At 55.2% G+C, this 27,356-nt stretch overlaps 1 protein-coding gene across 7 annotated transcripts in view; it reads right to left on the reverse strand.

Moving 5' to 3' along the window:
* Positions 1-27,356, reverse strand: part of NFIC (nuclear factor I C) — a 157,979-nt gene that overhangs the window by 126,874 nt on the left and 3,749 nt on the right. The window contains exon 1 of one of the 7 annotated variants that reach the window (XM_073324330.1): positions 26,476-26,903. The exons of the other annotated variants lie outside the window; for them this stretch is intronic. Within the exon in view, the coding sequence (XP_073180431.1) occupies positions 26,476-26,505 (30 nt within the window). The 5' untranslated portion in view covers positions 26,506-26,903. Of the gene's footprint in view, positions 1-26,475; positions 26,904-27,356 lie in introns of those variants that run through there. 7 annotated transcript variants of the gene reach the window in all.

The raw sequence follows: 27,356 nt of genomic DNA on the forward strand, positions 1-27,356 counted from the left end.
TTCTATTCACGGCTCTGCTAGGGGTGTGTTGTCTGGTGGTTAGCATCATGGGGTCAGGGTCCCAGGACTCCTGAGTTCCTTTGTGATCCCGAGCCAGGAGGCAGCCGAGCTGCCTTTGGGACCGGCAGCCACCTACCTGCAGGGCAGCTGAGTCAGGAGCCGCCGGGCAGCAGAGAGCTGTGGACAGAGCCCCGTGCTGGGCACAGGTCTGTGTGGGACTTAGGGGGAGCAGCAGCAGCTGGGCATGGAGCCAGGGTGGGGGGAACCCCAATGAGAGATGCTAACTGAGCCTGGAAACCTGCAAGCACCTACTTGCTGGAATAGAGACTGACCTGGAGTGGGGCGCCCAGGCCCAAGAGCTGACCAGCCCCGGCTCTTGACTGCCCCGCCCCAGGGACCCTACCAGGAACCGCTGTCGCTCACTGTGACTGTAACTGGTTACGCCTCTGTACCCAGGGTCTCTGCAATCGTCCCCGGTCTGCCAGCCCTAGGAACACACCCTGCGTGGATCCTGGGATGCCCCAGGGCTCGTGCCAGCAGGCTTCGCTGTGACGCACCTACAGAACTTGCTCCCAGGTTGCTGTTCAGCTGGCATGCTGCACTGGGCAGTGCCAGTAATTACACTGTCCCCAGCTCTGGGAGGGGACTGTGGCCTGTGCATAGTGGGATCAGGGTCTCAGGACTCCTGGGTTCTGTTCCCTTCTCACTCACTGTGAGACCGTGGGCACATCGACGAGCCTCCCTGCCTCAGTTTCCCCATCTGTAGAACAAGAATAATAAGAGGCCCTGTCACAGAGGGCTGGTCCCTGGACACCTGGCACACCCCAGGGCATCTGCCACTGGTCCTGGCCCTCTCCAGCTGGGTGCTGGGGTCTGAGGGCACATGACTGGGAGCAAACACAGGACCTAACCAGATACCAGCTGCAAGGCCTGGGCAGCGGCAGGAGAGGTTCAGGGTTCAGCTTGCACCTGGCATGTGCAGCTGGCAGAACCCCAGGAGGGGGCACAGCCCCCTGCACCCTGGGAGGAGACACAGAGAGTCAGGCAGGGGGCGATGGGCCACAGAGCCAGAGGGGGTTGTGACACCCAGCTGGGGGGAGGGGAGGCTGTTTAGGGTAGTGGCCATTGAAGTGCTGGTGGTCAAGGGGGTGAAAGGGTTAAGCCTCAAGGGCTTAAGAGATGGACTATTTGGGGCCTCCTCGAGCTGCATCTGTAACCCAGTCCCTAAGGGGGGTGTTATCTGCACCCCGTGTGCGTGCATTCAGCGAGAGCCAAGAGAAGGAAACTGAGGCAGCAGACACATGAGCCAGAGATCCCTATTAGGCCCCCTGCAGGGGTGAGATGAGGTTCATTAGCTAATGACTGGAAAGTGATTGGAGATCCTAGGCTACAGCCTGAACCGCAGCCTGGGATCCAACCCCCCCGAACTCAGAGCAGCCTGGGGACCATGAGCATGGGGGTGAAAACTACTGAGGCCAACACCCATCTACACTAGACCTAGCGCCGGTGGGTTGCCATGCTCACTGCCGGTGCGGATGCAGGCTGCCAGACCAAGCACTAGGAGTGTTAGAAATGCGACAGATAGAGAGTGAGGCCACAGGTGAATCGGTCAGCCAGGTCGGACAGAACATCGCATTGTCCACAGCAGCTCAGACCCGAGGTCCGTCTCAGCAGCCTCCTGTCTCAGCACCAGCTGCTCCACAGGACGGTGGGAGAATGCTCTAGTAGGCAGGTGTCGGCTAACCTGTCCCCTCCTGGTCGCTAGTAGCCAGCGATTGTTTTAAGCCCTGAAGTCAGAGGTTTATCTCCTCCAGTGTTTCTGTATCATTCATTGTTATAACCCTGGACAGTCTTGTTAGCCTTAGAAATGTCCAGTCCCTCTTGGAATCATGCTAAGTTCTTGTCCTCAAAGACTTCATGCGGCAGGGAGTTCCACAGTATTTCCTGGCCTTTTATCATGAGAGACCGCCACAGGGCCGGCGCAGCTGCCAGCAGGGGGCGCTGGATGACAGAAGAGCTGCTACATCACGACTAGCCATGAGGAGGCTCACATAGAATCAGAGAATGTCAGGGTTGGAAGGGACCTCAGGAGGTCATCTAGTCCAACCCCCTGCTCAAAGCAGGACCGATCCCCACCTAAATCATCCCAGCCAGGGCTTTGTCAAGCCTGACCTTAAAAACCTCTAAGGAAGGAGATTCCACCACCTCCCTAGGTAACGCATTCCAGTATTTCACCACCGTTCTAGTGAAAAAGTTTTTCCTAATATCCAACCTAAACCTCCCCCTCTGCAACTTGAGACCTTTACTCCTTGTTCTGTCATCTGCCACCACTGAGAACAGTCTAGATCCATCCTCTTTGGAACCCCCTTTCAGGTAGCAGGGAGGGAGAGCTCAGTGGTGTGAGCATTGGCCTCCTAAATCCAGGGTTGTGAATTCAATCCTTGAGGGGGCCATTTCAGGATCTGGGGCAAAAATTGGGGATTGGTCCTGCTTTGAGCAGAGGGCTGGACTAGATGACCTCCTGCGGCCCCTTCCAACCCTGAGATTCTCTGACTCACCAACAGCTTGGGCACTGGAGCCCAGGCTCTGGGCCCCCCCTGCAGTTTTATAACCCCAGGAGCCTGCGTCTGCTGATACGGGCCAGGCACAGGTGGTTTACTGCAGTGCAGATGCACCCTGAAAACCCAGCTCCCCATCCCCACCCCCCAGGCCGTGGGGCCGGGATCCAGAGCTGGCTATAAAACAACTGTGCTCCCCCCAAACGCACAGCCACCCCCTTCCTATCGTGTGGTTTCTGCACTGGAAATCCAGGGCAGGCAGAAGGAGCTAGTCACCGGTTAAAAATAACCAAGGCCTTTTGCAGGGGAGTCGGTAACGTGGCAAGAGGATTGGCTGGCTCAAGCCGACAGCCTTCCTGTCCCTAGATCGGGAGGTGAAAAGTTCACGGCCCCGGGAGGGAGGAGAGCGGCAGAATCTGATGCTGAGTCCCTGGGACAAAGAATATCCACGGCAGATCAGCACGTCCTGGTGACGCAGCCGCCCATGCTCCAGCGGCCTGGTGAGGAGCCGAGAGGGCACCTGTACAGGCTGCTTAGCTCCCAGTTGACCGGAGGAAGTGCAGCCTACTGGGAGGAGCACAGGCTGGGGAATTAGGAGTCCAGAGCTCTGTTCCCAGCTCTGCTGGGTGACCCTGGGCTAATTGCTACACCTATCTGTGCCTCAGTTTCCCCATCTGAAAGCTGGGGAGGTATGTGAAGGCTGGTTAATCAGCATGGCAGGGCATCCTCAGGCAATAGGGCTCTAGCGAGGAAGGGGTGACTTGCCTCCAGGGAGGTTTCAGTCACACGGCCTCGCTCAATTCTTTGTCAAGATTCCTTCCACTTCAAGCCATACTCAGCCCATGTTTAGCACTTTCCACTCAAAGCCCTTTACAAGGAAGTATCAGATGGGGAACTGAGGCACGGGAGGGGCATGGCGTGTTACACAGCACTTAGAGCTCTTGCCTAGTCTCTCTAGACTTTACTTTTCTTCTTTCTTCTTTTGTTTCTTTGTATCCTTCTTATTCAAACTAAAAGTGCATGCTTACTTCCTTGCATATCCTGATGACGGGGCAGGGTCTAAGCCAAGAAAGAACGAAAGTAAAGTCTCTGTGAGAGAGAGAGCACAGCGTGTGTGCACGCATCTGTTCCTTGCCACACTGTATCCACTCAGCCTCACAAAATGGCAGCCGTCCTCTGCCACGAGCCGTTTCCTAGACACTTAACCGTGCAGTTCGCAGACAGGAAAACCACTACGTAGCTACAGACCTTACACCATGCCGGTGGCACCACATGGCACAGCATTACCACCTGGCAATGTGAATTGAAGTGGCACTGGCTATCTGCTTTCCAAGCCCTCCAGGCTGGAGGAGCCAATGTGGATGTGCTGGAGCACTGATAACTCTCACCATGTTATCGTGACTCTCACAGCAGGCTGTGTTTTCATAAAGCCCCAGCTCCTGGAAGCCTGTGATTCTCAACTTTCCAGCCCTTGTGATTGGAGAGAAAAGCTGGAAAGCAGAACCTGAGTGTGATCTAAAGGCTCAAAATCCAAATAAAAAGAGCCCCAAATGGATTCTTTTTCAAAATATCTCACTATTTTTAAGCCACTCTCCTGATCTGAAGGCTGGTCTCGGGGGTCTTAACTGCCCCGGGTGGCAATACAACCTTTCTGAAGAGTTTTGGAGACCCCAAAAGCTTGGGTGGGGGCTGAGGTTTTGGATCAGACAGAGGAGAATCACGGGGAACTTTGCACCCCTAATAACAACACCTGGAAGGCTTGTTCACATGAGAGAGATTTACCTGGAGTGAACTGGAGGGAGCGAACATGTTTACAAAGGTTGGCATGGATGCTCATCCACATACAAACAGGAGTGGGCTAGGGCCCAGCCACACCTTTTAGCCTGTCTGCAGAGGGCCTTAGACAGTACTCTCCAGTCCACAATCTTAAAGCCATTCGCCACGCTGAGCAGGGAGCACATCAAGGGCCCTGTTTCACAGCAGGATTAAGTGAGTTGCCCAAGGACACAAAATGAGTCAGTGGCAGAGTCAGAAGCAGCCCCTGGTTCGCAGAAGCCTATAGGGCAAACTTGGGCCCAGAATCTGTTGACCTTCTGAACTCGTCCAGCTCGGAAGTTTAAAGGCCCAGGCCAGTGGGGGGCGGGAACCCTGCAAGGATCAAATAAGTTTTCATGCAATCGCGTCTCCACTAGGCTGGACTGCTCTGTCTTCCCCCAGGCCGGACTGCAGGGACACAGTGCAGTACCCCCGCCGGGGGCTACCGAAGCAATAGAATTACGCATTGGCTATAAACGGCTCAGAGGCAGAGACCTGAACTACAAACGGGGCCAGATCGAAACCCTGGAGCAAGCCATCTCAATCTTGGATGAGTTTGGGTCTGGAGCCATGCTGGGCACCAGGCCAAACCAAACCCCTGGACCTGAATGATGAAGGAAGATTAGATTCAGAGCCCAGCTCCCCGGCTCTGCTCCCGAAGGCCCAGTAACCCAGATCCATCATCAGAGCTTCGGGAGCCCGAAGATCCCTACCAGCAGGTATCAAAGCTAGGTTCCCCCAGCAGATGTGACAGCACCCTCGGGCAGCCCATCGCTCCAGCTGCCCTCTAACAAACCGGTGGAGCCCTTGGGGACCAGAGGAAACTGACCAGGAGGAGCCACCAATTCACTCCAGTGTGTGCTGAGTGGGGGCAGGCTCCATCCCTGAGCCATCCAGGGCATGGGGCAGCACTAGCCACCCTCACAGCCCCACCAATCTCAGCTCAGCAAGGGCAGGCAGCACTTCACAAACACTTCCCTCAGCCAGCGCTACTATGCCTGGTGGGGAAACTGAGGCACAGAGCAGCAACTCACACAGTAAATCTGTTCCTGCTCTCAACGCCCTACTTTAACCTCTCGCCAACCTGCTGTCACTGAAATGGGTGTTAGATCACCGGGCACTGCACAGACCCACAGTGAGGGGCAGGCCCTGCTCTGAACAACTTACGGCCTCACCAGGCAGACAGCCATAGTGAGAGAGGGAAAGTGACCTGCCTATGGTCACACAACACGTCGGTGGCAGAGTCAGGGACAGAGCTCAGGTCTCCGGAGTCTCAGGTCAGCACGCTAGCCACTGAGCCACTGCCTCATTAGAAAGAGCAACCCTCTGAAAATACTCAGCAGCTTCCTACTGGCAGCTGGACTTTCGCAGAGAACCAGGGATCTCTTGGTCCATCCCCCTTTCTCTAGCCGAGGCCCGCAAAGGCCAGTAGCACCAGTAGAGGCCACAGGCAACTAGGGGATTCTAATGGACCCCACTGGGATTTCTACCAAGGTCCATTTGATTGGATCAGCTGCCCGGATTTCCCAGGGCGCTGGAGGCAGGGTGTGAGATTGCGGGGAAATTAACATTACAGCAACATGGGAAAAACTCAGGGCCGTGCTGAAACATCCCAGGCCCCCCCATTCCACCTCACCCTGCCTGTGATCACTGGCGGGCCTGGGAGAGCGGGGGGATGGGCAAAGCAGTTGAATCCTGCACGGCTGAGGGTTTGCGCACAGTCAGTGGGAACACTTTCCCAGGGTTATGAGCCGGGACGTCCATTAGGGTGGAAAATTCCGTGGCGCTGCAAAGAGAGAGTTGACGTGGGACTCCCTTGAAAGGTGCAGTCCATCCAACCCTGCAGTGCTGCCGGCGGCCGCGGCCTGGCTGGCAGGGAAAGCGGAGGAGGAGGAGGAGAGGGTGGAAGAGCGTGAAAGGCACAGAGGGTACGCAAGGGGCCTGATCCTGCAAGCGAGGGCTGCAGGATTAGAGCCTGGTCTCAGACATGCAGCCAGACGGATGCACTCGTTTATATGCAGCCCACATTTCACTACTGAACAAGACAAACTACCGCAAAAGCAGCCTCCCAGCACCCTTCTCTTTAAGGGGAGGGAAGCTACCAAGCTAAGGGACACCAGGCACCGAAGGGACCGGACCAAATGGACGAGGCACAAATGGAGAGAAACACTGGGGGCTGCGACCCCGGGGGATACCAGAGCAGCACCAGGCAGAACTCGCCTTTTACAGGGACACAGATGGTCCAAAGATCCATCAAGGTTAACTTCAGGGACCCCTTCGGGCCAACACAGGCCCAGTGTCAGGGTGGTCACGGGTCTGCATCCAAACAAAGTGAAACTCAACGTCTCGACATTTCCCCGGGGAGTCTCTGGGTTTATCCCCACAGCCTGGGGCAGGATGTGTAGGAGCCCAGGGCCCCAGGCGATGCCAGTGCAGATCAGACCCGGCGCAGCTAACCCAGAACCCTGGCTCTGATAGTGATCGCAACCAGAAGCTTCAGAGGGAGTGGAAAGAGCTCCCCAGTAAGCAGATAGGGGATAATTAGCCCCTGCCCTCTTGGGAGACCCCCCCTATTCCTAGATGCTACAGGAGCTATTGCTATAAGCCATCCAAAGAGGACGCAGCCCCTGGGTCAAGCTCAGCCCCAGGGCTCCCGGATGAACCGGAGCGTAGCATTCTACAGCAAGGCCCTCGTGTGCACTGCAGTAGCCCAGCACAAGGGGCACTCGCAGCAACCACGGCTCTGGATATTTATCCGGAGTGCTGGAGCCGTGAGCCCTTGGCCCAGGACCGTACTCAGGTCAGGACTCCTGGGGCGAGCGTTGGGAAGGGAAGCCGTGCAGTCGGGACGAAGCCACTCTCCTTCGCTTGTGCGCTAGCAAAGTCTGGAGATGCAAACGGATGGGGTGTGCCTGCTGCTGGACAGACACGTCCTGAGCGGGCCGCCTCAAAGAGCTTTCAGACAAGGCAGACACAGGGTGGGAGGGGAAAGACAGGCCGGGGGGGGGGGGTGACCTGCCCAAGGGCCATGGCGAAAGCTGTGAGTCAGAATGGTCAGAAGTGGTCACCAGGTAGGGGAGTGGACAGGCCGCTGGCAGCTCAGGCATTCATCGCTAGAGGCCACTTTTCAAAAGGTGCCTTGCCCCGTCCAGGGGATCAGCTGGTGGATGGGTCCCATCTACACTACTCGGAGCTATGCTGGAACCAGCCCCAGTGATAGCACCAGCATCGAGGGATGCTTTGGTCCAGCCAATAAACCTGAAATCCCCAGGCCGCTAGCTGCTCTTTGGGCTGTTTATGCACCTGTCCCGGCTGCACCAGGCCCCTCTGGCAGGAAGGGGGAATCTGGTGGCTGCAGAAGAGCTCAGCCCAGGACAGAAGGGCGACTGTAGAAAGCCTGGAGATAACAGGTCTGTGACATGGGAAGTGTCGCACTGGGGTGTTATCAGCAGGTCCCATGCTGCATGGCCCTTATCAAAACTCTCTCTAGGTCACTGATAAGATAGGGACTTGTACCTACCGGCGCACACCCCCTGCAACGTCAGCCCAGCCTGGCACAAGGCAGGGAGGTGGGAGGATGGCAGGCCTGAGACAGCCCTAGCCATCAGCTGAGAGTGTGCGAGTGAATGTGAGTGCGTGTGAGCGAGTGTGTGGGAGTGAGAGAGTGAGCAAATGAGTGTGTGTGTGAGATCGAGCGAGTGAGCGAGCAAGTGAGAATGTGTGAGTGAGCAAGACTGAGCGAGTGTGAATGAGTGTGTATGCGTTAACGAGTGAGAGTAAGCAAGTCTGTGTGTCTATGTGTTAGCGAGTAAGTGAGGGAGTGTAAGTGAGTGGGGGGGGCGGGGCAGGGGGTTAGAAAATGGTATGTTCTTGGTTGAATATGGGGGATGGGAGAGGTGGGGGAACCCCCTTTCCCCAAACTGAATGGCTTTTGGCTGGGCAGCCAGCACGATCTAGTGAGTGGGGCCCCGAGGGGGGCTCTGTTCCCCGCTCTGCTGGGGTGACAATGGGCAAGTCCTTTCCTCTCCCACCTCCTCCCTGCCTGTGCGTGCCGAATGCTAGCTCTCTGGGGCATGTCCCTGCTTTGGTGCAAACAGGAGGATTTGGGGGTGGAGTGGGCAGTGCTGCAACGGCTGATGTGTCCATGGGCAGGGAGCGGCTGGCTCGGCAGGTGGGGAATGGGCTACAGAGCCTCTCGCCGCTAGGTCACTGGTCAGCAGCGACAGGACATGCTGCGTGCTGACCTCCACCAGCCGCGTTGGTGACCACAGTCTGGCTTCCACTTCGAGCCCAGCCATCGCATCCAGCGGGCTCGGTGCAGAGACCTGAGCAAGATATGCTCGCGCTGGGGGGCCCGTCCAGGGCAGAGCAGGGGGCATTCTGCTCTGAATGGGCCCCATTTCCATCCCCAGGCCTCAGGGGTCGGCACCTTTCCCCAGCACTGCCCAAAGGGTTTGCTATGTTTTGAAAACCCTACAAACCTAAAAAGCATTCCAGGGCCAGGTCCCACCTTCCACACTGACCTGGGGCGAAGGAAAGGGACCCGCTCTGCTCTGGGGAGGAATTCCCTCAGCACAAGGAACAGTGACCCCAGGCCACCCCCCGCCAGCGCAGAGAGCAGCCTGCCCAAGGCCCGGCAAAGCTCTGCAGAGCTCCTGCTCTTCTCATCTTCGAAACTGGCACACAGAGGCAGCTAGGGTTGAGCGTGAATTAGCTCCAAGGCTGCTCTAACTTCCAGCTGGAGCCAGAATAAAGGGGGAGAGGCTTAAAGCCCCGGTGTCCTCACCAGCCCTGGCACTGGGCAGAGCCTGGCTCAGGGGAGAACGGAGGTGCGGGGCGGGCGGGGGGCTGGAGGACGTGGCCCAGCTCTGTAAGGCTTTACTGCTACAATCAGAGGAGAAATTCAAACACATCCCTGCTTCCTCTGGCGTTACCGCAGGATGCGCTGCAGTCTCTGCTAATGCATCTGGACTCATTTAAAGGGAGGAGAAAATGTTTCCAGGTTTCCCACACAGTCCCATTAAGATCCCATTTTAGAACCCTCATCAACAAGGCCTCTTAAAAAACACAGCGGCATTCTGTTCCAGAAAGTCCTTAAAGGGCCCGCTGCCACTTAAGCAACATTTTCAAAAGTGCTAAAAGGACTTAGGAGCCACTGACTTTCTGTGAGACTCGGGGCCAGATTTTCCAAGGGGTTCATGCACCAGGTGAGTTTATAAAAGTTGTTAAGTGAGTTAGGCGCCTAATTGCCATTGAAAATCAAGGTTAGGGGCCTAACCTGCTTAGGGGGTTTTATGAATCCAACTAGGCATGATCAGCGTCTTTGGGCACCTAAACCCCTTTGGCAATCTGGCCTTTATGTGCCTAAATCACTTTTGAAAATGGTAGTTTAGCTCCGAAGTCACATGGGAGCTTTTGGAAATTTGACCCGAAGTGACTCCCAGAGCCTAGGGAGAAGCAGGTCACTAGACTCTTCACCCAGGCAGGACTCCCATGCATTCATATTTTCCTGGGCCGTTGACTCGGCTAAGCATGAAGAGCCGGATACAGTACATGGAGCCAGGCACAGAGCTGGTCACTCCAGAGGGAGCAAGCCCAACATCTGCCAGGCAGGGTTTGCCGGATTGCCTCCCAGGAACTAAATGTGGAATTCAACTGTGGGCAAAGGGCCCAGTGTGGGGTTTATATACCCTTTAAATTCCACAAGGCCTAGGTCCTGCTTAAGCCCTGCTGGGTCCTCCAGAATTTGGACCACCACAGATCCTTCTGACAAGCAACAGCTCCACAGCCAAGGTTTTCCGGGGGAACACTGCAGCCAAGAAGAAGAGAAACTGACTCGCAACTAGCTAGAAACAAAAGTGAAACTGACACCATCTTCAGCTGGCGCGGCACCCGGCTGGGGCGGGATGGAACTGAACCAGAGCGGCCTGCCCTGAGCAATGATAGCCCTTCGCTGCAGTCACCCGTAGGCAGATATGTATGTCAAACGGGCGATTCCCGAGCACCTCCGCCCCAACTCCCTTGCCAGCCTCACAACCAGCTGGCATCAGCAACTCTCCCCAGGGCAATGGCACAGTGAGTGCCCCTCCTTACAGGCTGGCATAATGCACGTCTTAGAAGGCACCCAGTGGGGCCTGGCTAAGTCTCCTCTGACTTAAATCGGGGCCAGATTTGGAGCGCTGCGTGAGATGACCACCGTGTTGGGCCAGAACTGGGGGGCTCCCGAGCTAAGGGCAGCATAAGCTAGAGAGCCAGGCTCAATAGCTGGGGGCTAACAAGGGGGCATCTTTTATTCAATATCTTCATAAATGATCTGGAGGATGGTGTGGATTGCACTCTCAGCAAATTTGCGGATGATACTAAACTGGGAGGAGTGGTAGATACGCTGGAGGGGAGGGATAGGATACAGAAGGACCTAGACCAATTGGAAGATTGGGCCAAAAGGAATCTGATGAGGTTCAATAAGGATAAGTGCAGGGTCCTGCACTTAGGACGGAAGAACCCAATGCACAGCTACAGACTAGGGACCGAATGGCTAGGCAGCAGTTCTGCGGAAAAGGACCTAGGGGTGACAGTGGACGAGAAGCTGGATATGAGTCAGCAGTGTGCCCTTGTTGCCAAGAACGCCAATGGCATTTTGGGATGTATAAGTAGGGGCATAGCGAGCAGATCGAGGGACGTGATCGTTCCCCTCTATTCGACATTGGTGAGGCCTCATCTGGAGTACTGTGTCCAGTTTTGGGCCCCACACTTCAAGAAGGATGTGGATAAATTGGAGAGAGTCCAGCGAAGGGCAACAAAAATGATTAGGGGACTGGAACACATGAGTTATGAGGAGAGGCTGAGGGAGCTGGGATTGTTTAGCCTGCAGAAGAGAAGAATGAGGGGGGATTTGATAGCTGCTTTCAACTACCTGAAAGGGGGTTCCAAAGAGGATGGCTCTAGACTGTTCTCAATGGTAGCAGATGACAGGACGAGGAGTAATTGTCTCAAGTTGCAGTGGGGGAGGTTTAGGTTGGATATTAGGAAAAACTTTTTCACTAAGAGGGTGGTGAAACACTGGAATGCGTTACCTAGGGAGGTGGTGGAATCTCCTTCCTTAGAGGTTTTTAAGGTCAGGCTTGACAAAGCCCTGGCTGGGATGATTTAACTGGGAATTGGTCCTGCTTTGAGCAGGGGGTTGGACTAGATGACCTTCTGGGGTCCCTTCCAACCCTGATATTCTATGATTCTATGATCTGCACAGCGAGCATGGAGTCTCAGAGCTCAGGCCGACAGATGCCCCCTCCCCAGGCTTCAGGCCCAAGCTGCAATGTCCACACAGCTATTTGTAACGGGGCACCCTCCCCTCCACCGTAAACACACACAGGCCATTAGCACTGGCTAGTACCATGTGCGGGGCCAGGCCCACAGGAACCAACTGGTCCAGTGCTGGTCGGCTGGAGCAGGGCTCAGGACCTGTCCCAGAAGGACTGATTCCAAGATGGTGGGGTCAGAACTAGGCCTTCCCCCTCTACATCCATCTCCAGATGCAACCTGTGTGAGCCTCATTGGGCCTGTTCTGCAGACAGCTCGAATGTCGTCTTAGCCACGGCGCATTTCCAGTGCGGGCAGCTGTCGCTACCAATGACCCGCACCAGAGCCTAAGCCGGCGATCAGCTTCCTTGACTAGGCGAACGGATTAAACCGCCTCGCACCCGGGCTTGTATTCCCTTTACCAGCGTGCTCCACAAACTGGCTTCTATTTCAAAGGGTTTCCAGCGGCACCTTTGAAAGGCCAGTCAAAGGGGACCTGGCAAGAAGAGCACCAGCACTCGATGAGGACAGACGGACACACTGTGGATGAAAAGCAGCCAGGCAGGGCAGCAGGCTGCGGGACAGGACACTGTAAGCAATCAACGGCTGCATGCTTGTCACCCTGTGCTTTATACTGCGGTGGCCGCAGTCCCAGAGCTCCTGCTCCAAAATGCGTGATCCGCTCCCGACCCCCACAGCTAAAGAAGATTCTCCACGAGGTGTTAGGCACCCAGGGACTATGCCCCAGAGCTAAGCAGTGCTGATTCTCTGCAGTAGGGAGCAGAACTGAACACCCTGCACCAGCCAGTTCCTCGTGCGGCATTCAGGAGTGAACCGGAGGGGTGAAACCGCCCTCCTTGCCAAAGTGCTGCGGGAAAGCCTGCGCGAAGATGGACGCTGGGGTTGGGAGGGGCCCCATTGGCTAAGCCCAGTCATTTATCTAAGTGCAAAGCAACAGAAAGGCCTCAGCACTGAGGCCCAAGGTACAGACCTCATCGTCCCACAACTGGCCAGCGGTGAGGCAGAGTGGTGTACTGGGTAGGGTACCCAGCGGGGACTCAGGAGTCCTGGATGTTAATCCCGGCTCTGCCACTGTCCTGCCGTGCAATGCTCTGCAAGTCATGTCCCCTCGCATCCTTCGCCTTTTCTGGGCAGAGGGGAAGCTCTTTGGGGTAGGGACTGTCTCTCGCTGTTTGCACGTCCAGCTCAGAGCACAACAGGGTCTGCACTCAGGGCTGCTGCAGTAAGAAGCCAGAGGAAAAAGAGATGGCAAGGAGGAGAAAATGCACACCCAGTCTGGGAAGTGGCTGATCCCTGAGAGCTAGGAAAGGCAGAGTGGAGAGCAGGGGAATTTCCCTTGCTTTCCCTACAATCTCTTCTCCGGGTGCAATTAAAGAGATTTGTTTAATAAACTCTCTGGAGAGAGGAGCAGGAAGGTGGGGTGGGCCTGGAGCCAGCGGCTGTGCTCAGACATGCTTGGTTCAGTGACTCCCGGCCCCTTTGATCATCACACAGGGCAAGGCACAGCTCTCTCTAGCTTCCCGGATGCGACTGGAGGGTGGGGATTTGCCATCTGTCTGGGGCAATGATATCAGCAAAGACTCGCATCCCTGGGATTGTCAGAACACCCCAGCCTGTGGTGCGCAGCTCCCTCTCCTGGGCTGCCCCGGGGCTCTATTCCGGCCCTGGGAAGAACAAACCAACCTCTGGCCCACCAGCCAGGACTGAGCCTCACTACTCCTCGCAGGCAGGGGCCAATCAAAGCAATTCTGGCCTGAGAACCCCTTGGGTCTAGACCAAGCCACACCTGGGCAGCAGCAGAGACCCCCAAAGGCTGGCGGCTATGAGAATTTGGGGCAGGCGGCCTACAGCCAACCCCCTCCATTCATCACCAAGCCATCTCGCACACTCACATGGCCCTTTCTGTGCACGGCCGGTTGGCTCGTCCCCTCCCTTGCACTAACTTGCATGCACACTCATTGCTACCAGCATATTCCCACGCTCCTCTGCCTCCCCCGCTTGGACAAACACACACAGCTCCTCGTGTGCACACGCACCCAGTCTCGCACACCCCAGCATGCCGTCTTGCACACATGTACATGCTCGTGCAGCCCCCCCGGCACACCAACACATACACTTTCTCCAACACCCATCTCGCATGCACGGCCACTTCCATCAAAAAACCCTTTACTCTGCACTTTTCAGCAGCGCTGCTTCATTTGTATGCACCCCGTGGCGCGCTCGAGCCGAGGCGGACAGGTTCCTAAAGGAGATTTTACAGCCCTGCTCAGAGAGGTTCACGTTACAGTTCTCTCCACAGTCTCACTTTCCTTAATCCCGGGGGGGAGGGGGGGGGGATTTGTGCGGGGGGCGGAGAATGGCATGAAAGTCCCAACTCCGGCCAAGCAATGCTGGTGATAAACCTCATCCGTCCCCTGATTTATCTGGAGTTTCAGCCCAGTGCTTTGCAGCAAACGCCATGATTGGAGGCTACAGAGGAAAAGCTGGCAAGCCACCAAAGTCACCCTCCCAGGCCGCAGGGGCACGGCTGCTGCAAAGACGGAAGAGGTGTGGGTCAGCAGGGAGGGGTAGGGTGACCAGACAGCAAGTGTGAAAAATCAGGACGGGGGGGGCGGGGGGGAATAGGAGCCTATATAAGAAAAAGACCCAAAAATCGGGACTGTCCCTATTGAATCGGGACATCTGGTCACCCTAGGAGGGGCCCCCCCTCCAAAATTAGCCACAGACTCTGTACCACAATATCAGCAGCCTCTCAGTGGCCAGGCGTGCCTGGTTTGCACCGTTTAAGAGAACAGGATGGAAGCGGGCAGGGTCCCCGGCTGAGCTGGCCAGGAAATGGTTTTCGGGCGTCTGTCAAAAATGCATTCTCCTTCCCCCCTTTTCAGTCACTAAAGGGGGGAATTGCCTCCAAACCATTTTTGGGTGCCCAGTATTTAAGACTAACATGGCTGCTACTCTGAAACCTGTCAGTATTTTTGGGTTTCAGTCGTGGAATAAAAAAATGTTTTGCTTGTTTGACTTTCTTTTAACTCCCCCCCCCCCCCCAATACGATCAAGTTCAGACACCTCGCATTTGCACTTGGACAAAAAAGCCACTTTTTGCCCCCAAGCCCCTTTTTGAATGAAACCTTTGGACCGACTAGCCCCAAGCCAGGCACTTAACATCTGGTCCCAAATCCCCCAAATTTCAGCAGCTTCCTGAGGTTTAAAAAGCTTTGTAAGTGGCCCTGGTGGACGCAGGCTGAGCCAGTGTTTCCCTCTGGGCTCCAGACAATGCTACCTATGCCTGGCCTCACTGCGTGGGGTCTCGAGAAGTGATGGAAGGGGCTGCTGACCCCCCCTCCGAGCATAGAGCGGATATTTTGGCCTTCGTGCTAATTGCAGATGGGCACTGGCAGGAGACGGGGAAGCCATGGGTTAATGCACTTTTAGAGCAATAGCTGATCAATAAATCAATCCTTGGTGCAGTATTTTCCATGCCACAAATATGGGCCCAATCTGTGTCACACGGGGGGAGCAGGGATCGCCTTGAAATTCCTTCGTAGGACTTTGGAACAACTAAGGAAGACTCTGGTTTCCGGACAGGCCACCCCGTCCTTTGAGCTGGTTCCGGCTTGCCCAGGATGCAGGGAGTTGATCTGGTGCGAGGAGGGTGCAGTGCGAGGATGGAGGAAGGGGGCTGCATGGCTCTCACTCATCCTCACACTGACACCCTCCTGGCCCGCATCCTGGGCCAGCCGGAACCGGGCTCAGCACAAAGGACGGGGTGGCCCGTCAGGAAACCAGGGTCTTCCTTAGGTGTTCCAAAGTCCTACGAAGGAATTTCGAGGTGACCCCTGCTCCCCGGTGTAACATGCACTGGCCCATCTCAGCATGAGGGGTGCACGCAGACATGAGCATGGCCCGGCTCCCGGGTTGGCAGCTGCCAGAATCCCAGTCCCTCTCTCCGTGTTTCAGGGTGTCCAAAGCCATCAAACCAAACAGCTGCACAGAGTCCCCCACCCCAAGCTCCCCGCCCTGGGGCCCAGAAAAGAAAACAAAGCCAACGGGACCTTCCCTGCACGACCCCTCCTGGCAGAGACCTGGGGACAATGATCAGCCAGGCAGGGAGACTGGAGGTCAGCACAACAAGGGAAGGGAACTCCAGAGTTGAGGGTGGCTTCCTGCCCTCCACCCGCAAACACGCAGCTCTAGGGAGCATCCCGGGCGACGGGGTTATCAGGGCACGGCAGGGGGCAGGCGCTGATCTCAGCTGCGTTGGTATAAATCCGGAGTCTCTCTACAGCGGTGATTTCTGCTAGTGCCTGGATGCAGCCTGCTGCCCCACCAACCAGCCTTACAGGGCTTGTAGAGATCAAAGCCTTCACTGGTGCTGGGAGGCTTGGGTGCCACCAAGAGCCTGGTCCAGAGAGGCGCTGAGCACCTCCGGCTCCATCCAAGCCACAAGCTAGAGGCTGCGTCTCTGAGTGCATCCCAGCAGGCTGCTGAGACAGAGGAGAGCATCTGATCTGGTGGTTCCTTCTGGCCTTAAACACTGGGATTCCCCAACCTAGGAACCCCCCCAAGCATGAGAAAATCTCAGGCCAAGAGAGAGGCGCAAAGGTGGAGAATTCAGAGCAGCAGAGAGGGCTCAGAAAGTCTCATACAATAACCCCCCAGCCCCGCTCCTGCATTAGTTCCCCCGGTGTAACTAACGCCCAGCACCTACTGGTGGCGATTCTACCCAGACAAGCTGCAGGCCCCTTTTGCACCCAGGCCGGGAGTGTCAGGGCTGGTGATGGGGCGAGTGATGGATCTGCCGACAGACACATGCTCGTAGCCTGGGAGCTGGTGGCCCTGGCTGCGGGAGTCGGGCTGACGGCAGGAGACCCGAGAGTCTGGCTCAGCCCGTGTGCGAATAAAACGAGAGCAGGATCAGCAGGGGAACTGTCCCCACAAGGGTTTCGCTGCTCACCCTAACACGCGTGGCCACACAGCCATGCTCGTGGGTAATTACCCACACTCCAGCTTGGCTTAAACTCCAGCATCGCCCAGGAAGAGGTGCAGCGGCGAGGGTGGGGGGGTGGGAATTTCGCTGGGCTTGGAAGTATTTCCTTTGCCCTTCCCGGCCCCCAACTGACCCCTGCTGCTTTCGGCTCCTGTCCCCGTGTGACTGTGTACCCACCATCGCAGGGGGTTTGGAGGCTCGCTCGCTGGTGCCCGGGTTGCACTGGAGGAGAGGAGGAGACGCTGCAAACCAGAGGAAGGAAAATGGAGTGTCCTCAGAGATTTGGGCCAAACAAGGACTGTTTGCGTTGTATGGGGGGAGGGAGAACCGATAGGCTGGGTGATAGTGAAGGGGGGGTGGGGTGGGGGGGGCAGGGTCCGGAAAACCCAGCTCCTGACGTGTCAGGGATGGTTGAAATGCTGCCCCCCCATGCCCCTCTGGAAGGATGATGCAGCGAAAGGCAGAGCTGCTGCAGCCTCCCGCCGCTCAGATTTGGTGTGGGAAGAGGGAGAACCCAGTGCCAGGCTCAGCCATCCGGACGGCTGGCTGCCATGCGGGGTGGCCACACCCTATCGCACAGACAGAATCACGGCGCTTCTGGGTAATGGGGAGGGAAATGAACAGGGACAAATTAATCCATTGGCCGTGAGTGAGACAGAAAGATTCCCAGCCCACGTGACGCAGGAGAGAGCTGAGAGCACCAGAATAAACTGAAGTGATTTACTCTGGCGCTACAAAGAGAATAAGCTACCCACAACTCCAAGGGAGTCGGCTGTATCCCTGGTGACAACACAAACCCAGAAAGGAAAGTCCCAGTGGTTTGTTTGCCAGGCCAGATCTGCCAGCTGAAAAATTACAGGCTTATAATACGCATGGGGTGGGCGTGTGCTTTCAAAACCTGCTGGGGTCAAAAATAGAGGGCCTGACTCTGATGGTCTCCTTGTAATTAAAGAGAGAACCTGAGCCACAAAGTTCAGTCCCAGGTCAAAATTCACCCACAGTTTGGAGAGGGAGTTTTGTTTTGGCCTGTTGTTCTGACTGGGTGAAGGTCCCCACGAGGCAGCATTCCGGGGTAAGGACTGTGAGCTGCTGAGGTCCCACCTGAGACCTCAGAATGGGGCTTGAGCCCTGCATAGCCCTGGCACGGACTCTGCACCTGGCTGCCTTTCACTCCCATGGTCTGTACAGAAACCGCGCCAACATATGAGATGCACCAATTAGATGTGATCGGCAGGGCCAGCCGCGACATTCAGAACTGGGGCCAAAAGTCACCCAAGTTTTCGTGTGTTTGAATAAAGTCACATTAGCTCAAGTCATCGTGGTCTTAGGGTTAGGGCACTAGACTGAGGAGCCAGGAGAAGGGGGTGCTGTGATGGGTTCAGCCACTGACCTGTTTTGTGAACTTAGGTAAGTTTCTATGCCTCAGTTTCCCTTTGTGGGCCTTGTCTGTTTAGACTGTGAGCGCTTAGGAGTAGGGACGTTCTCACTACGTGTGTGTAAAGGGCATAGTGTTTGGGGTCACTGCAGTGCTAGAATACAATGAATAATAACATACCCATCTTCAATTCCCTTTTACAGCACCAGATTGGCAATGTTCAGGGGGTCACTTATTGGGCACAAACTAATCCCCAACTGCCAGGGTTTGCAATGAAATAAAACCACTGGGCTGTTCTAGTGGCATCACAGCCCATCAGAACAGAGATCAAGGCACCAGGAACAGGAGAGGAGGTGAACTTGAACTCTCTCACTGGAGAAGAATTAGGCTGGTGTCTGTAAATAACACAGGGACCCACCTCCTTTCGTAAAGGGATCGCTTAAGAGAGCCTAGCCAGGCCCCCTACACACTGTGCTTGCTTTTACTAGATAAGTATCAGGCATGTCAGCTCTGATTGTCCCTGGAGGTAGGACGGCCACTTGTCCGGTTTTACACCAGACGGTCTCTCTTTTGGGCTGTCCCCTCTCTGGTACCGGGCCATAACCAGACGTGGTTCTGCCGGTATTGGACAGGGGACGCCCTTTGGAAGAGGGCGCTGCCTCGGCTCCACCAGCGTGACCTCACACGCACCGTGCACACCAGGGCATGCTGCTGTGGGCGGGTCAGGCAGGCAGGGGTGGGAAGTGCCGAAATGTCCAGTATCGCGGGAACGTGGAGGCCTTGTTAGGGATCTCCGAGGATGTGTATTGTACCCTCTCCACCCGGGCTGCTCAGTCTTTAGCAAAGGCTCTCTCCAGCACTGCAGTTCACTGGGTGTGGATCAAACCAAACCAAAGCCAAAGGCTCCACCTCACTGCAGAGCATCCGGAGGGCTCAGCGCCTGGGTCCGAGCCTGGGCTTCGCCGTGCCTGGGGGTGAGCAGCCCCGCTGAAAGCCCTACCCAAGCGGCTGCGTCCTCACTGGCACAGCCAGGCACGTCCGATGAAGCGAGCTGCAGCCCACGAACGCTGATGCTCTAATAAATGTGTTAGTCTCTAAGGTGCCACGAGTCCTCCTGTTCTTCTCACTGGCACCGTGCTTCCCCCACGTGTTGCTAGGACGTATCCTGCGAGCACGTCCCAGGGGCTCCCAGCTGCAGTGAGTGGAGCTGCTCGGTGATTCCTTCCCAGCTATGGGGGGAGAACCCGTCTGTCCTACTGGGCACCGCGGGGGACTGTGGGCAGGCGCTGGAGGACTAGCAGCACAGAGCGGTTTGGCCACAGTCATGTTGCAAAGCGGGTTCCCAGCCTGAGTCAGGACAGGGCCTGAACTCTGACCCACCCTCCAGCTGGGAGGCTCAGCCCAACCCTCCCCCCCCCCACCTCCAATGGGGTGAGAGGGTTCGTTTGCGGACAGGAGTGGGGTAGGGGCAACACCAGGTTCAGAGGTGCACCTACAAATCTCTCCCTCTCTCAACAACCCGACTTTCATTCATGCTCCAGGCACCACAGACTATTCCACATAGATGGGACCTGAGTTTCTCATGGAAAAGAAACAAGGAGAACATAAAACAACGTTCAGGCCCTCTTTAGCCATCACAAAGACACAAAAGAACAGATGCACATGGCCAGTTTCTCTTTCACCTCTACATTTCCAAGCATTTTGAATCAGCATAAGGGTGACTCCAGAATCCAGCTATAACCTCACAACAGTCGTAATCCAGATCCTGCTTCTACTGCTTGGGACCAACACTAACCGAACTGCCAGAGCCCCTGGGAAGAGTAAAAGTGATCAACACCAGGAAGTGATTTCACTGAGGCCACTTGAACTACAGCTCCCAGAATGCTCCTGTAACCAACATGTCCTAAAATAAAGCCACAGACCATGTTTATCAGGTCCCCGCGCCCTTAAAGAGACACTGTCAGGAAATTCAGGCCCAACATTGAGATTTTGTTTATTAAAATCTCCGATTAACAGAAATTCTCTCTTGATTTCCCCCCAAATGTCATTGGAAGCAGTTTTTTTTTTATTTTAATGTGATCTCCCCACCCGCTTTTTGCAGCTTAGCAACCCAAACATTGCAGTGCCAGCACATGAGAATCCGAGACTGACTAGCAAGGAGTCTGTTTTCATTGCCAGGCTGAGCAAAATGCTGCAAATAAACCAACCGCAGAAAGGAAGAAAAGAAAATTAGATGCCTAACATTAATTATTTAAGGGTATTTTGGTAACCCAGATGAGGGTTAATAATTTAATGTTTTGAGCCCAGGTTGGCTTTTCGTTACACGGTGTGAGCCCATCAAAACTGACACAGTTTGTAAATCAGAATCACATCTGGCCATTGGTTTTAAACAAACAGTGTCCAGAAGGGGTAACTAAACAACCTGCGATGTATCCCAGAGGGCCCTGTTCTGCCCCGACTCCCCGGAAGTCAATAGAATTTCCCTGGGGGAGCTGAGAGAGGAAGCTAGCTCAGATGCACAGACACACACATATACATCCATACACTGACACGCGCAAAGCAAGACCCTGCCAGCTTCATGTTACTGATCCGACCCATCCCTGCACCCCACGTCTCCCCAGCTCCGGATCTGAGCTCCCTGCAGGCTGTGGGTTCATATCTGGGTTCATAAATTGCACTAAAAAGGGGATCTATTTTTACTGACCCAGCTTTTAAAATTAGAGCAGGCAGAAGGAGCCAAATCCTCTGCTAAGCCACTGCAGAGCATACGGGCATGGCTGAGAGACATGGCCGAGCCCCCGGACGGCTGTGTCCTGCGCGGTGGAGGGTGGGCACAGACAGTGGGAGAATGTGACATGGGCGAGAGAGAGAATCACGAAGGTTACATTTTAAGAAGGGGCCCATTGTTTTTCCTAAACAATGCGCAGTAAATGGGAGAATCGAAAGTATGTTGCAACTACCCCCCCCCCACAACCCACGAGTTCCTAGCTAGTTACCCCTCATGTTTCAGCACATGATCTGAGATCACTGCTGGAGTTCACTGCTCGAGCGGCTGTCTCATCTCCTCTGACCTCCCCTTGCAAAGAGGCACCAGGGCTCCCCTTTTTGAGCACCTGAGGCCCAGCCCCGCAGGGCCCTGGAGCCCAGCCAGCCAGCAGGCTCAGACCTGGGCTCGGAGCCACCAGCCCTGCCAAGTCATTTTCCAGCACAATTCAACTGAGGTTCATTTGAAGCGAGTTTTTCAAGGCACTCCCTCTTAGGAAGGACTATTTTCTTCACTGATACCCACACCCGGGGGACCTGGTTCTCCTCCGCCTGACGCCAGGGTAAATCAGGTGTCACTGGCCTGAAGGTATGAATGGGCCCAGCGGGAGTAAACCGGCAGAGCCCCAGTGGGAGTGGAGCTGGGCATCCGACCCCCTTCACAGAGGCTCCCACACGGGCTGTGGAATGAGGACAAAATAGCACAACCGCCAAGCACATCTCCCGTCCCTCCCCCACCCAGATAAAGACCTAGCCAGGGGGGAGGAATTTCAAGTGCCAGGGGCTCAGCAGGTGGGGGCTTATCAGGTGAGACGACAAGATCATGTGGTTCCAGGGCCAAGGTCTGCATCAGAGACCTGTAGAAAGCCCGATATCACCTTTCCACACGTCCACACACACCTGGTCCAAAGCCGCACTGCCCCCCACACAGGTGCTGCGTTTCCTTTTGACCATCTACTTCCTCCCTCGGCTCCTGCCCCTTGGGTGACGCTGGGCAACACCCCTCTCCTTTGGGAGTTTTAAATACCCATACAGGGCTCTCCTGGTCAGCGTTTGCACACAGTTAGTTCCCTGGATCTTCCCCAGAAGCAGAGGTAGGTGCCCGGGATCCAGGCACCTCCAGACTTACACCTGAATGCAGATTCTGGCCCTGAACTTCACTCAGCCCTTGTGGACCCTTCACGGTTTGCACTGCTCGTCTCTGAAACCCTGCAAGCGCCTCCTCAGCTCTGCAGCACCAAACGTCGGACCAAGACCTGAGACGAGCATCCGGGAGACGTGACCAAACCCATCAGCAGAAGAGGAAAGCGCAGCTGGTATGGGATTCCCTGATGCCGGGGTAAGCCCAGAGAAAAAGCCTGTCCCAGGCAAAGAACTGGGAATAACAACAAGGGAGCGAACGCCAGAGGCCCAATTCTCCTGCCCTGTGTCTGGTCATTTACTCCAGCGTGGCACGTGTTTCACACTCACCAGGCACTAGTCGCTGACTGCACAAGGGCCAGAGGTGGGAGCTGAAGCTGCTGTGGTCTCTATGCAGGAACCCCTGGTGGATTCTCTGGCCTGTGCTGTGAAGGAGTCAAACTAGATGATCACAGTGGTCCCCTCTGGCCTTGAACTATAGGAATCTTCCCCAGGAGCATTTTTCTTTTTGGGGGGGCGGGGGGAACCATGATTTAGTGCTTCTGACGGATTTCAAAGGGGAAATATTTGCTCCTCAGAAGTAGCTTTAGGAACTCAAGATAAGAGTTCATAGAATCATAGAACTGGAAGGGAACTCGAGAGGTCATCCAGTCCCCTGAACTCATGGCAGGACTAAGTATTATCCAGAGTTACCCCTGGCTGGGGCAGTCCTACCTTGTCTGCAAACCAGGGAGTGGATGGACTCAACCAGAAATAAGAAATAATAATTAATTGGCAGGTCACATGCTTTCTTGCTTCTGTAGGCCGAGCTTATTGCACACACTAGGGGCTCCTGGCATTAATAATAATTAATTGCACTCATAATAAATTGCTCATCTAAAGCACCTTCCAGCTGAGGATCTCAAAGCACTTTGCATTTATGAATTTAGCCTCAGAGCTCCCCCCCCAAACCCTCCGTGGAGGTAGATGACTATCACTGTCCCCATTTTACAGATGGATAAACCAAGGCACAGAGGGGGGAGAAGTGTTTTGCCCGAGGTCACACCCCAGGAGCCAGTGGCAGAGCCGAGAGCGCCGTGCGCTAACCGCTAGCTCATGCTGCTGTCCCTTCCCTCCCTGCGAGGGGATAGCAGTGAATCTGGGTTTCGGTGGAGGGAAGCCCCTAGTCAGGGAGAGGCAGCTGGACAGTGTGCAATCACGTCATCGTGCTTCTGGATCGGAATCAAGCCCAGCATTGCAGAGCCCTGGCCAGCGCTGCGCTCGGCGGAGGTGCCTTGCCAGGGCTATTTTAGTGCTGCTGGGTTGATCTCGGAGGCTCTGAGACTCTTTAAACAGCAACACCAGCCTGGGACGAGCTCTGGCAGGGAAGGAATGATTCTAGAGCTGTTGCTCGTCCGTCCCTCCCCCCCACCCCCCCCGGACTCTGCTGGCCCACGAGCAAGGGCAGAGGGCACTGTCTGCGGGGAGCCCTGCAAAGCCAAACCTGGGGCGGGTCCACAATGCCGGGAGGGCAGGAGGCACGTGGGGGTTTGGCTAATTCTGGCAGCTCCCCGAGCCAAACAAGGCTCCCTGCTGGACATGAGTGGGAGCTTCTGCTCCTGGCTTGTCTCAGTCCGGTGCCAAAGCAGGAGAGACCCACTCAATGGGCACAATTGTTATCCTTGGTGCACTGGGCTAGATTCACATTGGTGACTGACAGGCAGCAGGCCCACTACCAGCCCCCCAAAGACATCTGGTCCCCAGCAAGTGCTAACCTAGGAGGAGCTGTATAGGGAGCGAGGCGTGTGCATGGGGATAGGAAGGAAGGAGAGAAGGAAAGATCTTTAAGGTTACAAAGTCAGAACTGAGGAAACACCACAGTTAATGTCACTCATGCAGCCTTAATTCTTCAGCCTCTCGCATGTGTGTTTAACGACATGATCACACAGGGTCTTGGCTCTGTAGCCATCTTTGAATCTAGGCCCTTCTGTCTACAGCCACAGGCCTGTCCCACGGCAGCTCTAGCGGGGGACAGGACACACATTTTGCCAGCAGGCTACACAGTTAGTGGCTGTGGTGGGGTATCAGGCTTCCTGGGTTCCCTTCCTGGAGCGGTGAGCAGAGCATGGGCTAGTGGTTAGAGCAATGATTGCAGCCAGCAAAGTCAAGCACACAGATTTGGCACCTTCCCTCCCAAAGACAGCATGGCTGAGTCGCTGAGACGCATGTTTGGCATCTGAGACCCTTGGGTTCTATTTCCAGACGTGGCCTTGTGCAAACTCAGTTACCTTATTTGCAAAATGTGGGGAGAACGACCGTCGCATGGCTCCTGGGGCAGGAACCTGAGGCCTGTCTCAGGCACACGGGTTGTGAACTGCCCAGAAATACTAACACCAGTAAAACAGGTGAGACCAAAACCCAGGGGCGTCTCTCCCCCTTTCTCCATGAGACACAGGCAGCCGCAACATGCATGACACCTGGCAAGTCTGGCCTAGGGGGCTAAGTAAGGGGAGGTTAGCCTGATCCTGGGCACTGCCTCCTGGGTGGTCAGCGAAGCCTCCTGTCCCCATTGCTTGTCCATCTCCCCTTGGGTGCAGATCTGTGGGCCCCTACCCACACCCAGTGGAGGGGGCAGCATGTGACCCTGATGTGGGGGTTGCAGGAAGGGGAAGCAAGAATCAGGTTAAAGCCATAGGTAAGTCCAGACCCAGAGGGACTGACTGGCAGACTGAAGGAGAGGCGAGTGGGGAGTCTTGCTATTCTCCTGCCCCACTGACAGCACACTCCTTCTGGGGGGCAGCTGGGGAGCTGAGGGGCTGGGACCCCGGAGCAGACCGAGCCTTTGGTCCCTGCCCTTTCTCCTCCCCTCTTTTGAGTGTAACCCCCAGTCCTAGAATAGACCCTCGCAGTCACTAAGGAGCAGAGGGAGGAGAGATTCATTTAGCTGGAGCAGGGAAAGGGTTACTCAGATGCAAAGGGAAGGCTGGCTGCTCAATAATTAAATAAATATCAAGAATCAATATGGACAGAGCAAGCGATCCAGCCTCCCCCTCCAACGTGGCCCTGCCTCTGCCGAGTTTTGGTGGAATATGCAAAGAAACTTGAAAGTGAATATTTTAGCCACAAAAAGAAACTATGCAAACAGAGCCCACAACAGTAACACACAACACAACCAGGGAATATTCTCTCCTGTCAAATAACACACACAACACCAACTGCGAACAGAACCTAAAAGAACACCCACATACCATCTTGCAGCCTGTGTTTTACAAACTAGCATACACACAACACAGGGCCAATGTGCTGCGATCTAAAGTGACACCCGTGGTCAATATGTTATAACCCAATGTAATACAAACCCACACAATAGTCCCAGGGATCCCCTAAAACAGCACACAGAGTGGGAATATTTTATGAACCAGAGTAACACAACGCACAACACAGGTAGAGATCCTTGCCACCCCCTTTAAAATAACAGGCACATAAAATACACAACACCCAGAGACTATTTATTTTATCACCTAAAGTAACACAACCACCCACAATGAATAGGTTATCATCTAAAGCAACACATGCATAATCAATATTTTAATAACACAGACACAATATACAGTAAGAAAATATCACACACAACACAGGCCGTGAATATTTGTGACCACCTCTAGGATACACACTAGCCACAGTGCAACAGATTATCCCCTAAAATACACACACACACACACAGAGTTGCTCCTAGAGAGTCCACACACACACACACACACACAGAGAAAAAAGAGCCCATGTGATTCCAACTTCTTACAAAGTTAGATCATTTCGAAGAAAAACTGCCCCCCTCATGCCAGAAAGGCGCTTCCCCGCAAGCCCAGCCCTGGGGACATGTGCCGTTCTGTGCAGAGGAAAGTTTCACGTGTATTACTGGGGGGGACGGGGGGGGCTGAAAGCAATTAGTTCTATACCGATGATTTCCCCTCTAAATGCCCAGGAAGGCAGGAGTGCCCCGAGGCGAGCCGGCTGCGAGCTGCCAGTCGCTCTTTTTAATTACACACGAAATGCCCCCCCCCATTTCCCCCTCTCTTCCTAAATGCCCCCCCAACCTTGCAGTCTCCCTGCACCCATCCACCTCCCTCCGCATTACAAAAAAAAAACAAAAAACAAAAAACCCACACCCGCAACCCTGCGAACAACACAGCCCCAGTGAAAGTGAAGCGGGGCGGGGGGGGAATCACTAGACAGAAAAAACAACCACCACCCTAATGAAAACAACCGGCAAGAACCGAGCTTCATCCCTTCTGCAACGAGCCCAGCTCCTTACACACACGCCAGAAATCCCGCCCTTTTTTCTTTAACTGTAAAACTATTTTGCACTAATGGTGGCAGAGAAATTACTCCACCGAAAAGCCCCTGATCTCAGCAGAGGAAGCAAATCTCCCTCCGTCCGCATCCCAGTTACTAATAAAAGACAGCCAGCAGGGGAGCGGGGGCTTGAAGGGCAGCAGCCAGAGGGGATTTGGGGCGGGGGGGGGGAACGGGGGGGCTGTTACCTGAGTTAAGCACAGAGGAGACGAATACATCCCGAGCTGATCTGGGAAACTGACTAATTGCAGAAGAGAGACCCAAGGCGCAAAAGTTACTGAGTCATTTCGAAGGCTGAAGCAGGTTCCCCCCCTCTCCTTCTCCGGAATCTCTCTCTTCTCTGGAGACGGATCGCAGGCGGGGGGGGGGCTGTTGGGGGGGGACCCAAAATAAAGAGAGCGCGAAAGATCCAACTTTAACCGGAAAAAAAATCAACCCGAAATTTAAGAGAAAAAATAATCATCCTCACGGGGGGGAGGGGGGTAGATCTCCAGCCCCCCCCCACAGGATCCCCCCCCCCAAACAAAAGTGATGGGGACGGAGCGGGAGCGGTCGGGGAAGTTACAGAGAAATTCGCTCCATTTGAGACACGGGCACAAGAGAGAGGAAAGAAAGAATGAGAAAATGAAAAAAAAAAAAGGGAGCGAGGAATGAAGTGACGTTATGAAAAAGCCCATCCCAAAATATTACATCCCATTTAAAGATGCAGGATCCCCCTTTCGGCCGAGCTCGCTGCGCCGCTGCAGGGCAGGGCTGCCCTGGGGGTTGGTTGGGCACGGAGTTGGGGGGCGCGGGGGGCAGCGCAGCGAGATGTGGGGGGGACGCCTCGGTTCCGGGGGGCGGGGGGCACACGGCGGCTGGGAGATGCCAGGGCTGGCGGAGCGTTTGGACGGAGCCGGTAGGATCAAAGCTGCCGGTTCACATTCGTCTGCTGGGCAAGCGCCAAAGGAGGCGCTGAGGATTCAAGGCCCAGAGGAGGGAGGCTCTGGGGAACTCACTGCGCCATGGGGCAGGGGCCTGGGTCTGTTACACACACACCGCCCGCTGTCCCCTCAAGTTTCACCCCTTG

Source organism: Lepidochelys kempii, chromosome 25 (genome assembly GCF_965140265.1).
Source record: "Lepidochelys kempii isolate rLepKem1 chromosome 25, rLepKem1.hap2, whole genome shotgun sequence".
Lineage (NCBI taxonomy): Eukaryota > Metazoa > Chordata > Testudines > Cheloniidae > Lepidochelys > Lepidochelys kempii.